This window comes from Balaenoptera acutorostrata, chromosome 12 (assembly GCF_949987535.1).
Source record: "Balaenoptera acutorostrata chromosome 12, mBalAcu1.1, whole genome shotgun sequence".
NCBI lineage: Eukaryota > Metazoa > Chordata > Mammalia > Artiodactyla > Balaenopteridae > Balaenoptera > Balaenoptera acutorostrata.
Genome location: NC_080075.1, coordinates 70,787,087 through 70,808,079, shown reverse-complemented (window position 1 = coordinate 70,808,079; position 20,993 = coordinate 70,787,087). Strand labels below are relative to the sequence as shown.

At 42.6% G+C, this 20,993-nt stretch overlaps 2 protein-coding genes across 2 annotated transcripts in view; both read right to left on the bottom strand.

Annotated features, from left to right (window-relative positions):
- ALK (ALK receptor tyrosine kinase) overlaps positions 1 to 20,993 on the bottom strand; it is a 726,132-nt gene that overhangs the window by 291,643 nt on the left and 413,496 nt on the right. The gene's annotated exons all lie outside the window — the stretch shown is intronic.
- LOC130709427 (homeobox protein Mohawk-like) overlaps positions 1,806 to 20,993 on the bottom strand; it is a 30,761-nt gene continuing 11,573 nt past the window's right edge. The window contains exons 3-4 of the mRNA XM_057558653.1: positions 5,496 to 6,457; positions 1,806 to 1,909 (exon numbers count right to left, since the gene is read on the bottom strand). Coding sequence (XP_057414636.1) covers positions 1,806 to 1,909; positions 5,496 to 6,457 — 1,066 coding nt within the window. The remainder of the gene's footprint in view (positions 1,910 to 5,495; positions 6,458 to 20,993) is intronic.

Genomic DNA, 20,993 nt, shown 5'->3' with positions numbered 1-20,993 from the left:
TGTATGAGTTGCATATCCCCAAATGCGGGTCCCTCCAGGGTACAGACCACATCTGGTTTCTTTGGCAGCTTCAAACCCCTAACAGAGCCTCTTGCAAGAGTCAGTGCCCAGTAAAAATTTGTTCAGTGAGTGAATGAATGAACCCAATAGGCACTTGTGAATAGATCAGTTTTATAAATACATACCTTGAAATCCTTCTCTTGAAGTTTCATCCCCAGAGAGTGTTTGCAGTAGAAGTTACCTCCAAACACAGCATGGATCACTCAAGTTTTTATTACTGAGAGGTTCTTGTTACTCCATAAATCTTGTGCTCCCCCAATTTAAATTGCCATTGAGCAAGCAGAACAATGGTATGGGCATTCTTTTTATCAAGGACCTAGTATTAAGACAGATTAACTTGAAGGGAATAGCACCAGCCTGGGTATCTGCCCCATCCCTCATTCTTATTGTGATTAATGAGATGAGGCACATATTTTTTTCTATTCTGCCTGAAAACATATTGAGTTTATGCCTCATCCCACAATGTTAAATATTGTCTTAGAATTACATTATCTCTTACACAGATGGATGGGCCTGGTGCTGTGTGTACTGCTGACGGTTTTCCTGAAGTGGAACCAGGATTGGTAAGGGAATTTTTCAGGCATGATTATAGCTGAAAAGCATGCAGAGACCTTCAGTAAAACTAGACTATACAGGTATGCAGTGAATCCAGAACCAAAGGGTTCATGCAAAGATGCAGCAGACCAAGAACCAAGTCAGTAGGAGGTAGACATGTCTTTATGGTGGGTGGCTAATGCCATCTTGAAGAAGCAGAACCCTTTAAAAGATCATGTCTCCATATTTGTAACTTGAGTGCCTTAGCACTAAGGAAGGACTCAAATATTTTTGAAATGATTGAGTTTATATTTTTCAAACTGTTTTTGTATTTACTATTTTATTTTATTCTTAAACTAACCTTAGATAGGTAATGATTTATTATTCCCAATATACAGGTGAAGAAACTGAGACACAAAGTGGCATTATGAGTTATCCAATTACCAGGGGGCTGATATTAGTAACCTGGCCTATTGAATTTACATGCAGGGACTGCTCTTCCACTTCATTCAGTCATCTTTTCAACAAATGTTTGTTGAGCAACTAATATGTTCCAGGTCCTGGACTTGATTGTGCATGAAGGTTGGGGAGATATCAGAGTTTACAGAGGATACAGATAGGAAAATGAATCATTACAACCAAGTTGCCAAGAGCAAGAATAGAGCCATGGGCACCATACTGTGGCCATGGAGGTCTGGGGGACTAACTTTGCTTTGTGAGGCTGGAAAGGCTTTGGAGAAGAGATGATATTTCAATCAGAGGAGTTTTCTAGTTAGACATAGTAGATCAAGAATCCCAGCCCAGGGGCATGTGCAAAGGCACAGAGATGGAAAGCAGTGTGCATCTTCAGGGAATTCCAATCAGCATGCCTGGAATGTGCGTGTCGTGGTGAGGAGTGGCAGAGAAGAAAGACTGAAGAAGCAGCAGGGGCTGGATTCATTTGGCATCCAGTAGACAAAATTTATAGAGGACCTACCACATGCTATGAACTGTGTTTGATGTGGTTGATCCAGTGGATATAATGAAAGAGAGAGGTCCTTGCCCTCATGGACCTGTCTTTCTATTGAAGGAGTTAGACAATAAACAAGGAGTCAAGTACACTAATTAGTTACAGATTGTGAGTAGTGCTAAAATGAACTAAACAAGGTGGTGCAATAGAGAAAAACAGGTCACAGCAAGCATTCCACAGGTGGTGATGTTTCAGCTGAGACCTAAAGGATGAGCAGCAAATTACAGAGCCACGGAAAGGGTGTTCCATGCTGGGGGAGCAGGAAGCGCAAAGGGCCTGTGGTTGGCAGAGACAGATGCACAATGACTGTGGAGAACAGTATGAGAGATGGTCAGATATGTGGGAAAAGCAAGGTCATACAGGGCTTTGGTCAAGATTTTATTCTAAGACCAATAAGAAGCTATTCAAATGTTTACAGTGAAATGACATAATTTGAATTATACTTTTAAAGTTTATTTTCACTGCTATGTAGAGAATGAATTAGAAGGGAGCAAAAGTGGAAGTAGGAAGGCCAGTTAGGAGACTACTGCTGTCACCCAGGTGAGAGATGATGGTGGCTTGGACCAGGGAGGTGGGAGAGTGGGGGTAAGTAGCTAAATATATATTTTGTAGGTAGAATGGGTGGGACTTGCTCTCAGAGTGGATACGGGTGAGGAGTGAAGGAGGAGATGAGGAAGAATCACAGCCTTGGGTAATGCCGGGATGGTGGGCTCCTTCCCGAGATGGTGTCGGGGAAGCAGCCAGGGGTGGACTAACCTGGAGAACCAGAGAGACCCTGAGGCTCAGCAGTAAGGCTGGGCTTGATTTCACAGAAGATGGATGCCCTGATGCTGAGCATAATATCATGGTCAGATTGGCATTTTAGAAGGTTGTTTTGACAACTGCATGGAGAGAGGCGGCAAGGAGCCCAGAGACAGAGAGGTGAGTCCAGGGTGACTGTAATGGTCAAGACAAGAGGTGATGAGGGCTTGAAGTAGGGCAGAGACCCTGGGCTGCTTATGGTCTGCTGACACCCCAGGTGTCCAGCTGTTAGGATTATGAGGGAAATGTGGTTCCCACTGGGGAGGGGAGTGGGTAGTAACTGGACCACGGTAAGGGTAGCCAGCTGGGCAGAGAGTAACTCCAAAACCTTTGGGGCCTCTTGATGAGGCATAACTTGGGAACACATGGGATGCTCTGTGGTTCTCAAGGCAGGAAGGCGAATTCTTACCCCAGAGCCAGGGAGGGGGCTTCTCCCTACGTATATGCCAGTTCCTTCTCTGACTCTTGGGGGCATCAACAGCTCCAGAACAAAAGTGCTGTCTAGAGATGATTGAAGTGCCTTGGGGGCAGTGAGTTCCCTGTCACAGAAGTTCAAATAGGCTGACAACCACTTGGCAGGGCTTCAAATACCAGCTGGAAGTTGGTTTAAATGTCCTAAAAGTCTCCTTCTTGCCAGAGCTTCTAGTTCCCCTCCGGTTCTGATGAGCTTGGGAGATCTGTGTTGGGTCAGGCACTCCTGACATGACTGAAATTCCGTTCTGGGTGGAAGAGCTTGAAGGGACATTGGAACTGAGCCCTCTGCTGCCTATGCCATCAGTGGTGGCTGGGGCTTCAGGGAGTTGCTTCATGCTGATAGATGGGTGCAGGGCAAGCCATGGAGAGCAGAGGCCATGTCACACATCAGAGCATTCATGTGATGGCAGAGAAATCATCATTCCAAGAGGCCAACGCCAGCACTGATCAGCTCTTTCTATAACATAAGACAGCCAAGGGTTTCTATAGCATCCCTAAAGAGAACACAATGAAGGGTCGGGAAGAGTTCAAACTCAAAACAGGACAGATTAATTGGGAAAAAAATAACGTTTGTTTGGTTTGGCAGCCCCACTGGGATTATTTGCTGGCATCCACCATGGGGTGAATGGATATGGAAGAAAACCTGGCCCTTGTGTAATGTAAATGGCTGCAGACGTTGTAATAAAACTCACACAGACTTCTCCAGCAGTCCCCTGAACTAATGAATTCTGGTTTGCTACAATTTGTGGTTAGCACTCCCAGAGCCAGTTCTCCTCTGAGAAGCATCTCTCCTCAACTGATGACGTTTAGGGTCAGTGCTCTCCAGGGTGACTGTGGCTGGGGGAAGGACGTCCGACTAGACGGTGCAGAGGCTCTTAGTAAGCCTCCACCAGACAGTGTTCTGGGGCAATAGGACTCGGTCTCTTTTCTCCATGTACAGAGTTCTTAGATCAGGAATCAAGCTTTGGGCATTTGATCCCTTTTGTCTGCACACTTCTTGCTTTTCTTATTCTATCAAGCACGTTACAATAAATGCCAATTGCTTTCACTGCTGGGTAAAAACCAATGAGCAAAGAACATGACTCGGAGTAACAGGAGGTGATTAGAGAATGAGATACTCATCATCAAGGGAAAACAGGAGTGGTCTCATAAAGATGAGGTGAGTTCATCATAGGCTAATGACCTTGGACTTTTAGAAAACATGAGACTTAGCTTTAGAGATTGAGCAGAATTTGGAGGGGGCAGGGAAGACTCAGAGAGTATATTTTGGGTGGGACATTGGGGCAATGGCCCAGATTATAGCTAAGGAAGTTGCTTGAAGTAAGAGGCAGAAGTATTGGCAAGGATATTGGAACCCTTGTGCACTGTTGATGGGAATGTAAAATGATGCGACCACCATGGCAATAGAATGGTGGTTCCTCAAGAAATTAAAAATAGAATTACCACATGATCCAACAATTCCACTTCTGGGTATATATCTAAAAGAACTGAAAGCAGGCCTCAAAGATATATGTACGTACGTGTTCATAGCAGCATTATTCACAAGCCAAAGTGTAGAAGCAACTTAAATGTCCATTGACAGTTGAATGGGTTAATAAAATGTGGTATAAAGATGGAATGGAATATTATTCAGACTTTAAAATGAGGGAAATTCTGGAGCATACTACATCATGGATGAATCTCAAGGACATTACGTTAAGTAAAATAAGTCAGTCACGAAAGTACAAATACTGTATGATTCCACTTATATAGGAGTACCTAGAGTAGTAAAATTCATAGAGACAGAAAGTAGAATAGTGGTTGCCAGGGACTGCAGGTAGGGGGAATAGGGAGTTGTTGTTAAATGGATACAGAGTTTCAGTTTGGGGGATGAAAAATTCTGGAAATGGATAGTTAGTAATGGTTGTACAACACCTTAAACGTACTTAACACAATTGAACTGTACACTTAAAAATGCTTAAGATGGTAGGTACTTCCTTGGTCGTCCAGTGGGTAAGACTCCATGCTCCCAATGCAGGGGACCCAGGTTCAATCCCTGGTTGGGAAACTAGATCCCACATGCATGCCTCAACTAAGAGTCCACATGCCGCAACTAAAAGATCTGCATGCCACAACTAAGACTTGGCACAGCCCAATAAATAAATAAATAAATAAATATGGGCTTCCCTGGTGGCGCAGTGGTTGAGAATCTGCCTGCCAATGCAGGGGACATGGGTTCGAGCCCTGGTCTGGGGAGATCCCACATGCCGCAGAGCAGCTAGACCCGTGAGCCACAATTACTGAGCCTGCGCATCTGGAGCCTGTGCTCCGTGACAGGAGAGGCCGCGACAGTGAGAGGCCAGCGCACCGCGATGAGGAGTGGCCCCCGCTTGCCACAACTAGAGAAAGCCCTCGCATAGAAACGAAGACCCAACACAGCCATAAATAAAATAAATAAATAAATAAAAATTAAAATAAATAAATAAATAAATAAATATTTTAAAAAATGCTTAAGATGGTAAATTTTATGTGTATTTTACCATTATTAAAATTTTTAATTAAAAATTATTATTATTATTATTATTTTTTAGCTTTAATTCTGTTTTAAACAAGGTATCACCAAAAAGCACAGACTTACCTGTGCGATAGACGAAATTGCCTTCGGTTTCTGACAATGAGGGAGATACCAATTCCTCCTCAAATTCTCTGGAACTAAAAGATCCTGAATGGTTTCTCTGCCTTGTCTTTCCCATCATGGCAGCATTTGTGACCATGACGTGTCTCAAAGAGTTGTTAAGGTAACAATTCAACAAGCTGCTCTTGTATTTTGCGGGCGATACGTAGTCCTCATTGGCCCGTGACTCTGGCCTCACTCCAGCTTTTATGACTGAGCTCTCACTTTTAATCACAGGATGGTGAACTGGATTATTATAGCCTTCTTCATTCATGTGGTTTCGTGGAGGATTTTCTCCATCTTCAGAACATGAGTCATCACTGCTTACACTCAGCCGCTCAGCGCTTCCTTGAACATACTTATTGTACAACTTTATTCTTAAGGCCCAGCTTAAATCCGGCTGTCGAACAGTATTCTTAAGCCGACGTCTTGCATTAGCAAACCAATTTGACACCTGCACTAGCGTCATCTGCGAGCCGAGCGCCAGGAGAATCTTCTCCGTCTTGGTGGGGTACGGACTGTCGCGGTGCTTGTACAGCCACTGCTTGAGGGGCCACGCCATGTCCCGCAGGGCCTGCCGCTTGTGCCTCACCTTCCCGCCATTCTGCCGGGCCCCGGTCCTCCGGTGTCTCAGGCCCAGGTTGTCCTTGAGGGGCGCGCCGTCCGTAACGCCAACCTCGGGGCGAGCGTGCGTACTGTCCAGGACACCGCCGTAGGGCCTGCCGCCCCGCTCCCGCTCCGGAGCCCCGCGGTCCTCAAAAAGCAGAGCGCCGCTGAGCTTGTTGAAGACGACGGTGTTAATGGCGCGCAGGCAGGGCCACGCGCCTGCGCGGCGCGGCCGCAGCGCCTTGGGGCCGGGCCGCCGGGAGCTCCGCAGGGCTCGGGTTCCGGATTCACTCCACACTGTGGCTTGGGGAGGTCCCTCCCTGCGGAACCGCCCCGCCCCACACCCGCGAACCAGGTGGGCTCCCCGGCTCCTCGCAGACCCTCAGGCCAGCCTCGGCCGCCGCCCCCACCCCGCCTCGGGCGCGTCCCCAAGGGCCTCGGAGGGAGGTGGGGGAAGGGCGGGGAGAGCCCAGGCGCGCGGAGCAGGGGGAAGGAGACTGAAAATTATTTTTTAACAAGTAAGAGATAGAATAGCTTCCAGATGCAAATCAGGAAGAGTAGGGCTCAATTTTCACTAACATTTCTGTGACTCAGTGCCCAGCCCAGTGCCTGGGGCTTAGAAGGGTTTCCTGTTTGAGCGACGAAGGAATGAGTAGAACTCAAAACACTTCAGGAGAAGCAATAATAGGAGCAGGAAAGGCAGGCCAGGCTGACTGAGTCATGACTTAAGGTCTGTCCCCACGGCAGCGTGAGAGAGGCCACTGAAATCACTCAGCTGACGCTTCTGAAGGTCTGCTCACCAAGCCACCTGCTGATTGTGATCTGAGTTTTAGCTGCCCACGTGGATCTGCTTGTAGGCAGAGAACACATATGTTGGCCAAAGAGAGGATTCTAACCAATCATTATATGTTTTATCGGGCATTTAAAATTAGCTTATATGACTTACATATGTTCTTTGGGAGTGTGGTTTGCCTGAGTCTTGAGTATGACTGGTCCTGCAAAACTGAAGGTCTGGTCTAGAACTTGGTGAGTCTACTGAGCAATTACCACCCTGGAGGGCCTTGCTGGCTTTCTCAAGAATCAAGAATCGTTTCTACCATCACTCATCAGATGAGCAAGGAGAGCAGAAAGTCTGCTCAGTCCCTCTCTAATTATTCTCGCCTCTAGCCCCAGTCAACACCTGCTTGTGGACATTAACTGCCTTTCCTTTAGACCCTTTCTAAGCAAAGTGGCTGCAGCAGCATCAGCATCACCTGGGGAGCTTGTTACAAATGCAGATTTCAGCTCCATCCCGGACCGGCTTAAACAGAATCTGGATTTAACTAGATCTCTGGGGGGTTCATAAGCACAATAAACCATCTAATTCCTGTTCCCCATGCTCGCCCAGTCATGGGAGTCATCTGGCATGCATTATTTTTTTTTTTTTTTTTTTTTTTTTTTTTTTTTTTTCAAACATCTTTATTGAAGTATAATCGCCTTACAATAGTGTGTTAGCATCTGCTTTATAACAAAGTGAATCAGTTATACATATACAATATGTTCCCATTTCTCTTCCCTCTTGCATCTCCCTCCCTCCCACCCTCCCCATCCCACCCTTCTAGGTGGTCACAAAGCACCGAGCTGATCTCCCTGTGCTATGCGGCTGCTTCCCACTAGCTATCTATTTTACATTTGGTAGTGTATATATGTCCATGACACTCTCTTACCCTGTCCCATCTCACCCCACCCCCTCCCCATATCCTCAAGTCCATTCTCTGGTAGGTCTGTGTCTTTATTCCCGTCTTGCCACTAGGTTCTTCATGGCCTTTTTTTTTTTTTTTTTTTTCTTTTTTTTTCCATTAGATTCCATATATATGTGTTAGCATACTGTATTTGTTTTTCTCTTTCTGACTTACTTCACTCTGTATGACAGACTCTAACTCCATCCACCTCATTACAAATACCTCCATTTCATTTCTTTTTATGGCTGAGTAATATTCCATTGTATATATGTGCCACATCTTCTTTATCCATTCATCTGTCGATGGACATTTAGGTTGCTTCCATGTCCTGGCTATTGTAAATAGAGCTGCAATGAACATTTTGGTACATGACTCTTTTTGACCTATGGTTTTCTCAGGGTATATGCCCAGTAGTGGGATTGCTGGGTCGTATGGTAGTTCTATTTGTAGTTTTTTAAGGAACCTCCATACTGTTCTCCATAGTGGCTGTATCAATTTACATTCCCACCAACAGTGCAAGAGTGTTCCCTTTCCTCCACACCCTCTCCAGCATTTATACCCACTGAACGCTGGCAGATGGCATGCATTATTAAAGACAGTCCCAGGCTCCTCCTCCCTTGGAGATTCTGATTCAGTAGTGGAAATGGCATGTGAGTAGTGTGTGCAGGTACTGCAATGTGCGAAGAGTCAGGAAAGAGGGATATTTAAGCCATGCTATAAAAAGATGCTTGTTTCTGGGACACACACACACACACACAGAGACCAAGGTGCTAATGTCATGTCCAGGAGGCTTCCTTATAATGAAAGCTTCTAGAGGAAATGGGCACTGACTTCTGTGAATGTTTATAAGCAACTTGTAGCAAATTTGGGGTATTCAATAGTTAAGTAACAATTCTGGCTCTGACCTTTTCCAGCATTACTGATTTCAGCCTCCTCTCTCACTGAACCACCTCCATCACATCCCTGGTTTCCCCCGATAGATTAAAAGAAGCTTATTTTTTTTAAAAATGTAGCCAAGATACAAAGGCTTTAAAGAGAACAGGGAATCCTTCAACCATGCAGAAGGCTGTTTTAAGAGTAAATTAGGGGGCGGAGTCAAGATGGCGGTGTGGGAAGACTCCGAGTTACCGTCTCCCCACAACTAGGGTGCCTGCCCGCTGCTCGTGGGGGACCCTGACGCCCAAGGAGACGGGAGGAACCCCCAAGTGAACCGGTACAATGTGGGGGGACTGAGGGGAGAGGAGAAGGGGAGGCCAGACAGGATCCGCGCCCCTGAGGCCGGGGAGATCAGGAGAGGCAGGCGGGAGGGGCCCTCCGGGAGGAGCGGGAGAGGAGCGAGGGCCATTACCCCACTCATTCAGGCCCAGGGAGCCTGCCGGGATCCCAGGTGAGGTCCCCTGCCCGCTGACACCAGGGGTGGGGGGCACGCCTGGGCCCCTTCTGTTCCTTGAGCCTAAGCCCCACCCCCCACAGCTCCCAGGGTCTTTTCCAGCCCTGTGGGTCCTGAGCATTGGCCCTGCCCACCACCCAAACCTTGCCCTTGCTTAGGCCACGCCCTCCACAGCTAAGGCCTCACTCCCCCTTTTTTTTTCTTTCTTTTTTATTTTTTTCTTTTCCCGTCTCCTCTTTTTAACTATTGTGGTACCCATGTACCTTCCAGTTGTTGATTCATCTATATATTTATTTTTATATTCTTTCTAATATATCTGTTAGTTTCCTAGTCTAAATTTTATTTTTTACTTTGTTATTCTTTTTTTTTTTTTTTTTTTTTGCCACCCCACATGCCTTGCAGATTCTTGGTTCATGAGCCAGGGGTTGAGCCAAAGCTCCTGTGGTGGGAGCTCCGAGTCTAACCCACTGTACTAACAGAGAACCTCAGACCCCAGGGAATATTCATCAGAGTGAGGCCTCACAGAGGTCCTCATCTCAGCACCAAGACCCAGCTCTACCCAATAGCCTACAAACTCCAGTGTTGGAAGCCTCAGGCCAAACAACCAGTAAGATAGGAACACAATCCCACTCATAAAAAAAAAAAATGAGACGGCAAAAATATATATCACAGATGAAGGAGCAAGGTAAAAACCTACAAGACCAAATAAATGAGGAGGAAATAGGAAATCTACCTAAAAAAGAATTCAGAGTAATGATAGTAAAGATGATCCAGAATCTCAGAAATAGAATGGAGGCATGGATTGAGAAAATACAAGAAATCTTTAACAAACATCTGGAAGAGCTAAAGAACAAACAGACAGAGATGAACAACACAATAACTGAAATGAAAAATACACTAGAAGGAATCAATAACAGAATAACTGAGGCAGAAGAATGAATAAGTGAGCTGGAAGACAAAATGGTGGAAATAACTGCCGAGGAGCAGAATAAAGAAAAAAGAATAAAAAGAATTGAAGACAATCTCAGAGACCTCTGGGACAACATTAAATGCACCAACATTCGAATTATAGGGGTCCCAGAAGAAGAAGAGAAAAATAAAGGGTCTGAGATTATTTGAAGAGATTGTAGTGGAAAACTTCCCTAACATGGGAAATGAAATAGTCACCCAAGTCCAGGAAGCACAGAGAGTCCCATACAGGATAAACCCTGGGAAAAACATACCAAGACACATATTAATCAAACTAACAAAAATTAAATTCAAAGAAAAAATATTAAAAGCAGTGAGAGAAATACAAAAAATAACATACAAAGGAATCCCCATAAGGTTATCAGCTGATATTTCAGCAGAAACTCTGCAGGCCAGGAGGGAGTGGCAGGATATACTTAAAGTGATGAAAGAGAAAAACCTACAATGAAGATTACTCTACCCAGCAAGGATCTCATTCAGATTCGACGTAGAAATCAAAAGCTTTTCAGACAAGGAAAAGCTAAGAGAATTCAGCACCACCAAATCAGCTATACAACAAATGCTAAAGAAACTTCTCTAGGCAGGAAACACAAGAGAAGAAAAAGACTCACAAAAACAAACCCAAAACATTTAAGAAAATGGTAATAGGAACATACATATCGATAATAACCTTGAATGTAAATGGATTAAATGCCACAACCAAAAGATAGACTGGCTGAATGGATACAAAAACAAGACCCATATAAATGCTGTCTACAAGAGACCCACTTCAGACCTAGGGACACATACAGACTGAAAGTGAAGGGATGGAAAAAGATATTCCATGCAAATGGAAATCAAAAGAAAGCTGGAGTAGCAATACTCATATCAGATAAAAAAGACTTTAAAATAAAGACTGTTACAAGAGATAAGGAGGGACACTACATAATGATCAAGGGATCAATCCAAGAATATATAACAATTATAAATGTTTATGCACCCAACATAGGAACACCTCAACACATAAGGCAAATGCTAACAACCATGAAAGGAGAAATCAACAGTAACACAATAATAGTAGGGGACTTTAACACCCCACCTACACCAATGGACAGATAATCCAAACAGAAAATAAATAAGGAAACACAAGCTTTAAATGACACAATAGACCAGATAGATTTAATTGATATTTATAGAACATTCCACCCATAAGTGGCAGAATACACTTTCTTCTCAAGTGCACAGGGAACATTCTCCAGTATAGATCACATCTTGGGTCACAAATCGAGCCTCAGAAAATTGAAATCATATCAAGCATCTTTTCTAACCACAGCACTATGAGATTGGAAATCAATTACAGGAAAAAAACTGTAAAAAACACAAATACATGGAAGCTAAACAGTGTGCTACTAAATAACCAAGAAATCAAAGAAGAAATTAAAAAATACATAGAAACAAATGACAACAAAAACATGATGACCCAAAACCTATGCGACGCAGCAAAAGCAGTTCTAAGAGGGAAGTTTAAAGCAATTCAGTCTCACCTCAAGAAACAAGAAAAATCTCAAATAAACAATCTAACTCTACACTTAAAACAACTAGAGAAAGAAGAACAAAGAAAACCCAAAGTCAGTAGAAGGAAAGAAATCATAAAGATCGGAGCAGAAATAAACAGAAATGAAGAAAACAATAGCAAAGGTCAGTAAAACTAAAAGCTGGTTCTTTGAGAAGATAAACAAAATTGATAAACCATTAGCCAGACTCATCAAGAAAAAAAGGGAGAGGACACAAATCAATAAAATTAGAAATGAAAAAGGAGAACTCACAACTGACACTGCAGAAATACAAAGGATTGTAAGAGACAACTACAAACAACTGTATGCCAATAAAATGGACAACCATGAAGATAGGGACAAATTCTTGGAAAGGTGCAATTTTCCAAGACTGAACCACAAAGAATTAGAAAATATAAACAGACCTATCACAAGTAATGAAATTGAAGCCGTAATTTTAAATTTTCCAATAAACAAAAGTCCAGGACCAGATGGCGAATTCTATGAAACATTTAGAGAAGAGCTAACACCTATCCTTCTCAAATGCTTCCAAAAAATTGCAGAGGGAGAAACACTCCCAAATTCATTCTACAAAGCCACCATCACCCTGATACCAAAACCAGAAAAAGATATCATAAAAAAAGAAAATTATAGACCAATATCACTGATGAACATAGATACAAAAATCCTGAACAAAATACTAGCAAACAGAATCCAACAGCACATTAAAAGGATCATATACCATGATCAAGTGGGATTTATCCCAGGGAGGCAAGGATTCTTCAATATATGCAAATCAATCAATGTGATACACCACATTAACAAATTAAGGAATAAAAATCATATGATCATCTCAATAGATACAGAAAAAGCTTTTGAAAAAATTCAACACCTATTTATGATAAAAACTCTCCAGAAAGTGGGCATAGAGGGAACCTACCTCAACATACATAATAAAGGCCATATATGACAGACCCACAGCAAGCATCATTCTCAGTGGTGAAAAACTGAAACCATTTCCTGTTAGATCAGGAACAAGACAAGGATGTCCACTCTCTCCACTATTACTCATCATAGTTTTGGAGGTCCTAGCTACAGCAATTAGAGAAGAAAAAGAAATAAAAGGAAAACAAATTGGAAAAGAAGAAGTACAACTGTCACTGTTTGCAGATGACATGATACTATACACAGAGAATCCTAAAGATGCCACCAGAAAACTACTAGAGCTCAACAATGAATTTGGTAAAGTTGCAGGGTACAAAATTAATACACAGAAATCTCTTGCATTCCTATACACTAACAAAAAAAGATCAGAAAGAGAAATTAAGGAAACACTCCCATTTACCACTGCAACAAAAAGAATAAAATACCTAGGAATAAACCTACCTAAGGAGGAGAAAGACTTGTACTCAGAAAACTATAAAACACTGATGAAAGAAATCAAAGATGACATAAACAGATGGAGAAATATACCATGTCCTTGGAGTGGAAGAATCAAAATTGTGAAAATGACTATACTACCCAAAGCAATCTACAGATTCAATGCAATCTCTATCAAACTACCAATGGCATTCTTCAGAGAATTAGAACACAAAATCTTACAATTCGTATGGAAACACAAAAGACCCTGAATAGCCAAAGCAATCTTGAGAAAGAAAAACGGAGTTGGAGGAATCAGGCTCCCTGACTTCAAACTATAAAGCTACAGTAATGAAGACAGTATGGTACTGGCACAAAAACAGAAGTATAGCTCAATGGTACAGGACAGAATGCCCAGAGATAAACCCATGCACATATGGGGACCTAATTTACAACAAAGGAGGCAAGAACATACAATGGAGAAAAGACAGTCTCTTCAATAAGTGGTGCTGGGAAAACTGGACAGCTACATGTAAAAGAATGAAATTAGAACACTACCTAACACCATACATAAAAATAAACTCCAAAGGGATTAAAGATTAAATGTAAGACCAGACACTATAAAACTTTTAGAGGAAAATATAGGAAAAACACTCTGACATAAACCACAGCAAGATCTTTTTTGACCCACCTCCTAGAGTAAGGGAGATAAAAACAAAAATAAACAAATGGGACTTAATTAAATTTAAAAGCCTTTGCACAGCAAAGGAAACCATAAAGAAGACAAAAAGACAACCCTCAGAATGGGAGAAAGTATTTTCAAATGAAACAACAGACAAAGGATTAATCTCCAAAATATAAAAACAGCTCATGGAGCTCAATATCAAAAAAACAAACAATCCAGTTAAAAAATGGGCGGAAGACCTAAATAGACATTTCACCAAGGAGGACATACAGATGGCCAAGAGGCACATGAAAAGATGCTCAACATCACTAATTATTAGAGAAATGCAAATCAAAACTACAGCGAGGTATCACCTCACGCCAGCCAGAATGGCCATTATCAAAAAAGGTAGAAACAATAAATGCTGGAAAGGGTGTGGTGAAAAGGGAACCCTCCTACACTGTTGGTGGGAATGTAAATTGATACAATCACTATGGAAAACAGTATGGAGGTTCCTTAAAAAACTAAAAATAGAACTACCATATGACCCAGCAATCCCACTACTGGGCATATACCCTGAGAAAACCATAGTTCAACAAGAGATATGCACCACAATGTTCACTGCAGCACTATTTACAATAGCCAGGACATGGAACCAACCTAAATGTGCATCGACAGATGAATGGATAAAGAAGATGTGGCACATAGATACAACGGAATATTACTCAGCCATAAAAAGAAACGAAATTGAGTTATTTGTAGTGAGGTGGACGGACCTAGAGTCTGTCATACAGAGTGAAGTAAGTCAGAAAGAGAAAAACAAATACTGTATGCTAATGCATATATATGGAATCTAAAAAAAAAAGAAAAAATGGTACTGATGAACCTAGTTGCAGGACAGGAATAAAGAGGTAGACATAGAGAATGGACTTGATGACATGGGGTGGGAGGGTGAAGCTGGGGCGAAGTGAGGGTAGCATCGACATATATACACTACCAAATGTAAAATAGTTGGCTGGTGCGAAGCAGCAGCATAGCACAGGGAGATTGGCTAGGTGCTTTGCAATGACCTAGAGGGGTGGGATAGGGAGGATGTGAGGGAGATGCAAGAGGGGGGGGATATGGGGACATATGCATGCATATGGCTGATTCACTTTGTTGTACAACAGAAACTAACACAGTATTGTGAAGCAATTATACTCCGTTAAAGATCTATTAAAAACAATAAATAAAATAAAATATAAAAACAGAAATTAAGGAACAGGAAACATTCAGTGGCTCTAAAACTTAAATGCCTGTAAGTGTCTGAATTTTACATCTTAAATATATTCATAAATACACTATTTGTATCTAATACATAAAATGTTTTCACATGCACACACACACAAAAAAGAGTAAATTAGATCAGCAAAAGCTTTCTGTACTCACTTGTACAATCCCTTCGGTCCCGCCTACTCTTGTGCTTTTCACTGAATATAAAGTCTGAAGTATGGAAGAAAAGAGCCTTTCTACCTTCTAGGCAAGTATCTCACTCTGGGTCCTCATGAATCCTTGGAAACCTTAATTCATGAATGAATTCTTATCCCTGAACTGATTCATCAAAGAACAGTGACTCACCCTAAGTTATGCAAAAATCAAGGCTACATAACTGGAATCTATTCCAGTATATTTCCAATAGAATGCCTTTTACAACAACTAAGAAAACCTTTTAGGTAAGCAATTGTAATGGAGACTTGTTTGGCCTTTAGAGTGCCAGGAAGAAAGAAAGAAGGTAGCATTAGAGAGAGAGAGAGAGAGAGGGAGGGAGAGAGAGAGAGATTAGGTGATTACGTGTGAGGGATGTTTATTTGCAAGATACTTGTTACCTGTTTGTGTTCACATTTGGGATTTGCCACTTTGCAATCAGAAGAAGAAAGACCAAGCAGCGGCTTTAGTCACCACTCCCTGCTCTAGAATTCCTTATGGGGGTCATGGGTGTAACACAAGTTCCTACATTGGATCTGGGTCAAGGTGAACAATCTCCTGACATTCCTGTGGCTTCTCTGGAAGAAAGAAAGAGAAGAAGTCTCAGAAGAGGTGGAAAGGCAGCTGGGATGAGCAGAGAGAAGGAAGCTGCTCTGCCTTTCTCTTCTCTCACCAAGGCGGTGACAAAAAGCCTGGAGCTCCTTTAATTAATTTCTTCATCTGCTCTGGCAAGGATGACTTGTGCCCAATAATTGACATTCTTAAAGCCCCTTAAGAGTTCCTCATGGCAGGTGGTTGCTATTTCAAAGCATAAAAATATTAGTTGAGGGAATCAATCAGTGAACAAATCAATATTTGTTTAGCATCTGCCATGTGCTTAGCACCATACCAATCACAATGGTGTGCAAAATAAGTATAAAACATGGCCCCAACTGGAAGGAGACCATGTCTTCAGTGCTTACGAGCAGGCTTTAGAACTCATAAAGAACTGAGAACTCAGAACCCACAAAAACCGAAGTTCAAATCCTGTTCTATTGCTTTGGGAAGTTATTTGATTTCCCTTAGGCTTAGTGTCTTCCCTGTAAACTGAAGTTAGTAATATTTACTTCATAGGCTTTTACAAGTATTCAATACCTACAATATTTGTAAAGTGCCTAACTTATACAAAAAAATTCAATAACTAATAGCAAAAGAACAGTAAGAACAGTCCCGTTGGGGAAACCAGAAACATCTATACATAACAATTTGTGAACAAAGAGAGCACTGGATGTTGATAGACTAAGTAAACGAAGAATTTAGTATAGCAACCTACAGGCATTCTCTGATGGGATGGGACACCGGAATGTCATTTAGTTTAGATAGTTATATGGAATTGAGAAATAAAGAGAACAGAGTGGGCTGAAGTCTCCCAGGAAGCCTTCGTGAGGGAGGTGATTCATGAATCAGGGGCTCCATTCTGACTAGCTGTATTCTAGCCATGTAAGTCAGACCAAGGGACAAGTGGGGCACAAATAGGTGACCTTGATTCCTCTGCCCCTCCAGCTGCCATCTCTCACCAGCTCCAAGCTAACCACCTGCACACCCACTTCCACACCTCTTAATGGCATTTCTATATCTTCTTTTGTGTAGTGTCCATTAAAGTCTTTTGATCATTTCTTAGTTGGGTGGGTGCAAGCCGTTTGTCAGATGTATAGGTATAGATATAGGTATAGATAAAATCTCAAATATTTTCTCCTATTCTGTTTTTTCATTTTTTAAATGGAATCCTTTGAAGAGCAAAAGTATTTAATTTTGATAAATTCCAATTGATCAATATTTTGTTGTATAGTTTATACATTTCGTGTGCTAAGAAACCTCTGCTTACACAACTTTCTGAAATTTTCTCTATCTTTTCTTCCAGAAATTTCATAGTTTTAGATTTTACGTTTAGGTCGATGATCTATTACCAGTTAATTTCCTAAGCATTTTAATACGTTCCCATTGGCTTCAAAGTCATGCCAACATGCTAACAACTCCCAAATTTATTTTTATTCAGCCCAGATCTTTTCTCTGAGCTCCAGAGCCCCATGTCCACCTGCATATCCACTTGGATGTTTATAAGATTCTAAAAACTCCATCTCCAAACTAAAATTTCTACTTTCCTCTCCACACATGTGCCTCCTTCACTTCTGCCTGTTTTAATGAATCTCTCCATCTACCCAATTGGTCAAGGCAAAAATACCTTCCTTTCTCTCTCACCTGTATCCAATCCAGCACTAATCTTGTCCATTGTACCTTGTACATAGATATGTACAAGCCTGTTCACGTCTCTCTATACCTCACTTTCTGACTACAGGACTACCCTCCCCGTCCTCTGGACCACTGAAAAAGTCTGGAGTCTCCAGACACTTTTGCTCTACCTCCAATTCACTCACGGTTCTATCCTTAAAACTAATTCACTCACGGTTCTATCCTTAAAACTCTACATCAGCTTTCCTTGGCTCTTAAGACAAAGGTTGTGATCCTAAATGTGTCTGATCCCTCCTTTGCCTTTCTCCCCATCCTTTTCCCCAGTAAGCCCTCCCTTTACTTTCAGACCCAGATGCATCAGTTTTCCTTTATTTCCTCAAAACGATCTCACCTTCAGGGCCTTCATATGCTGTTCTACTCCCAGAAAGAATCTTCCCACTAGTCATAATACTCCTCTTTCTTCAGATTTCAGTTCAAAGCCCACTTCCTCTGGAAGGCTCATCTGATCCCCTGGCCGGGGTCAGGTTCCCTCTTTTTTTTGAATTATTTATTTATGGCTGTGTTGGGTCTTCGTTTGTGTGCGAGGGCTTTCTCTAGTTGCGACAAGCGGGGGCCACTCTTCATCGCGGTGCGCGGGCCTCTCATTATCGCGGCCTCTCTTGTTGTGGAGCGCAGGCTCCAGACGCGCAGGCTCAGTAATTGCGGCTCACGGGCCTAGTTGCTCCACGGCATGTAGGATCTTCCCAGACCAGGGCTCGAACCCGTGTCCCCTGCACTGGCAGGCAGATTCTCAACCACTGCGCCACCAGGGAAGCCCAGGTTCCCTCTTTTAAGAGCTCATAGAAGCCTATACTCCTTCGTCACGTATCATTATGGTAACTGCATGATTATACATGTAATTAGTAATATAATATTCATTTCATCCTCTAGAATGCAAGCTTCATGAGGACAGCAATTTTTTCTGCTTGTTCTCAGCTTTTTCCCCACCATCCCGTACATTTCCCTGCATGCAGTAGAGGAATACTCACTGAGATAAGTATTTAGTGAATGAATGAATGAACGAGTGAATGAATGAAGGCAAAGAGAAAGGCAACCCTGGACAGAAAGAGAGTGGGAGGTGGGCCATGGTGCAAGATCTCACCAAGATGGGGGTCAGAATGGAATTATGTGGTTGTAGGAAACACGCTTGTGGATTTTCTTTTTGAAGTGGGAATCAATAAATAATTTTCTCTCCCCAGTCATGTAAGCAGGCAACTAATTATAGCAAGACCAGTGAGACCTACATTGCTCTCATCAAAGTCAACCTGTAACCAGCTTTAAAAGCGTATGGTAAAAAAGTTTCAGCACAAAAGATGCAGATGTAACTCTGAATTCTCTGATCACAGCAGCTTCCTGTTTAAAAGCAATTAAGTGCAGGCATCAAAAGGCATTAGCAAGAGGGGAAAGTTCAATTAGAGGAAGATATTTTCAGAGCCAATTGGAAAAGAGACAGATTTTTTGCACTTTTCCTCCAGAGCTTTTGGAAATCCTATTCACACAGATGTGAACAGTCAGTTCAAGCCTGACTGAGCAGGGCTGAGGAGGGCAGGGTCCAGTGATTTGAGGGGGGGCTCGGGCAGTGGGAGAGCAGGAGTCTGGGGGGGGGGGTCCCAGCTCAGCGGGGGTTCCCACACAGCAGCAGAATGCACGCAGACTTCCTTATCTCCATGCTGCCTCAGTTTTTCCAGCAAAATGTTATGTTTGTGCCCCTCCCCTTAGTGGTTTGTTATTCAATTTTGCCTATAAGTAAAAGGAAATAAGTGCACTACTGGGGACTTGGTTGGAGCGCAGATCTGACCCTCCTCCCCCTCCCTTTCCCTGGGCTCTGGGGTGAGACCCTGTGGGTTCAAATCCCAGCTCTGATCAGTACTAGTGGGACTGTGGGCAAGCTCAGTGTCTTCATCCATAAAATGGGGATAATAACAATGTTACCTCACAGAACTATGGTGAAGATTAAATAGGTAAATCTAGGTAAAGGCTCTTAGAACGATGCCCACCATATAGTAAGTGCTATGCAAGTGGCAGCAGTGGTCTTTATGCATTGTGTTCTATCTCTGGTCAGAGATTCTACAGCTTTCTGCCTGCCTAGCACAGAGGCAGATACCCTTACCTAGCATCTACTTCAACTCAGAAATTAGCATGACAATATTTTTGAGTTCTATTTGGAAATATTTCTCAGTCAACAAATATTTACTGAATATGTATTGTGTGCCAGGCACTGTTTTGGACTCTGTAGACACCAAAATGAAAGCCTGCATGAAGTTGGGGCTCCACTGAGAGAAATGGGCAGAAATGCACATAGTTGGTGACTTTCCATGAGATTGGAGCCATTACTCACAAAGAGCCTTAGGGGCTAAGAGAGAAGGGACACACAGGGACAGAGATGTCCGGCAGATCTCCCTGAGAAGGTGCCATCCTTACAGTCCTCACAGTTGTACATCTCAGGCTTTGAGATCTTAATTATGGCATTATACAACTGATATTTTATTTCTCTCGTGTAATCTAATGCACCATCATATCTCTGAACATAAAATTAAAATAGACTGAATGGATTCAACCCCCTTTTACTGAGGAACTGCGCTAAGGGCTTTCACACACATTATATCATTTAGCCAATTCTCTACGAGGACGTCCAGATTTCTTTAGAAACCAGGATGCCAGATGGGATAATTTTTTGATGGATGGAGTCCATTACCAGTTTAGGCGATGAGCTCAGGTGATTGAGAAAGCATAAATCAGACAACTGTCCTGGTGTTGCCACTCTCTGCAATTTTTAAACCTTCTGCTACTAATGGAGATATTACCTGACTTTTCTGATGGTAAAAGAATTAGCTCATTGAATCACCACCTGATCATCCGGATGGCAGCTTTTCTTTTTCACTGGTTTCCAGAGCATTGTTTAATTTTTACACTAGAGAGGGTGGCTGGTGTGTTTTGTTTCTTTGTATGTGCTATGTTTTACTGCCAAGGACTCTGGCTGCCTGGTTTGCGCTTAAACCTAGATGTCATGTGTGTGTGTCTGATGGATGATGGGAGAGGAAGAGATGCTCCCCCCCACTCCCACCCCGTCGTCTCCTACTTCCAGCTGTGTTTCACTCAGAGATCACCAAGTCAAACTCAGTCTGTCAATCAAGTTCCCAAATCTGAGCTCTTAAAAGATCTCACCTAGTTCAGCCTTCCCTAGAGGGATGGAGAATTAAACAGGGCTGGTGATGGGTTATAGGGTTCTCCAGTTCCCTTCTGTGAAGTTCAGCCACAGAGAGTGAGTCAGAATAGTCATGAGGCTGTCTCCCTGGCACTAACCCCAGACCTGTTTTAAATAACACATCTAAATGTTAATGCACACTTAAGACAACAGTGCAGCTCATACTCTTTCCAAATTGATTCATTTTGCAGTGAGCCTGATGCAATTTACTCAGTATAAAAATGTCTCTGGCAATTAGGGGAACAAAGGGGCAAAACTGGCAGACCACAAGGATGACAGACAAA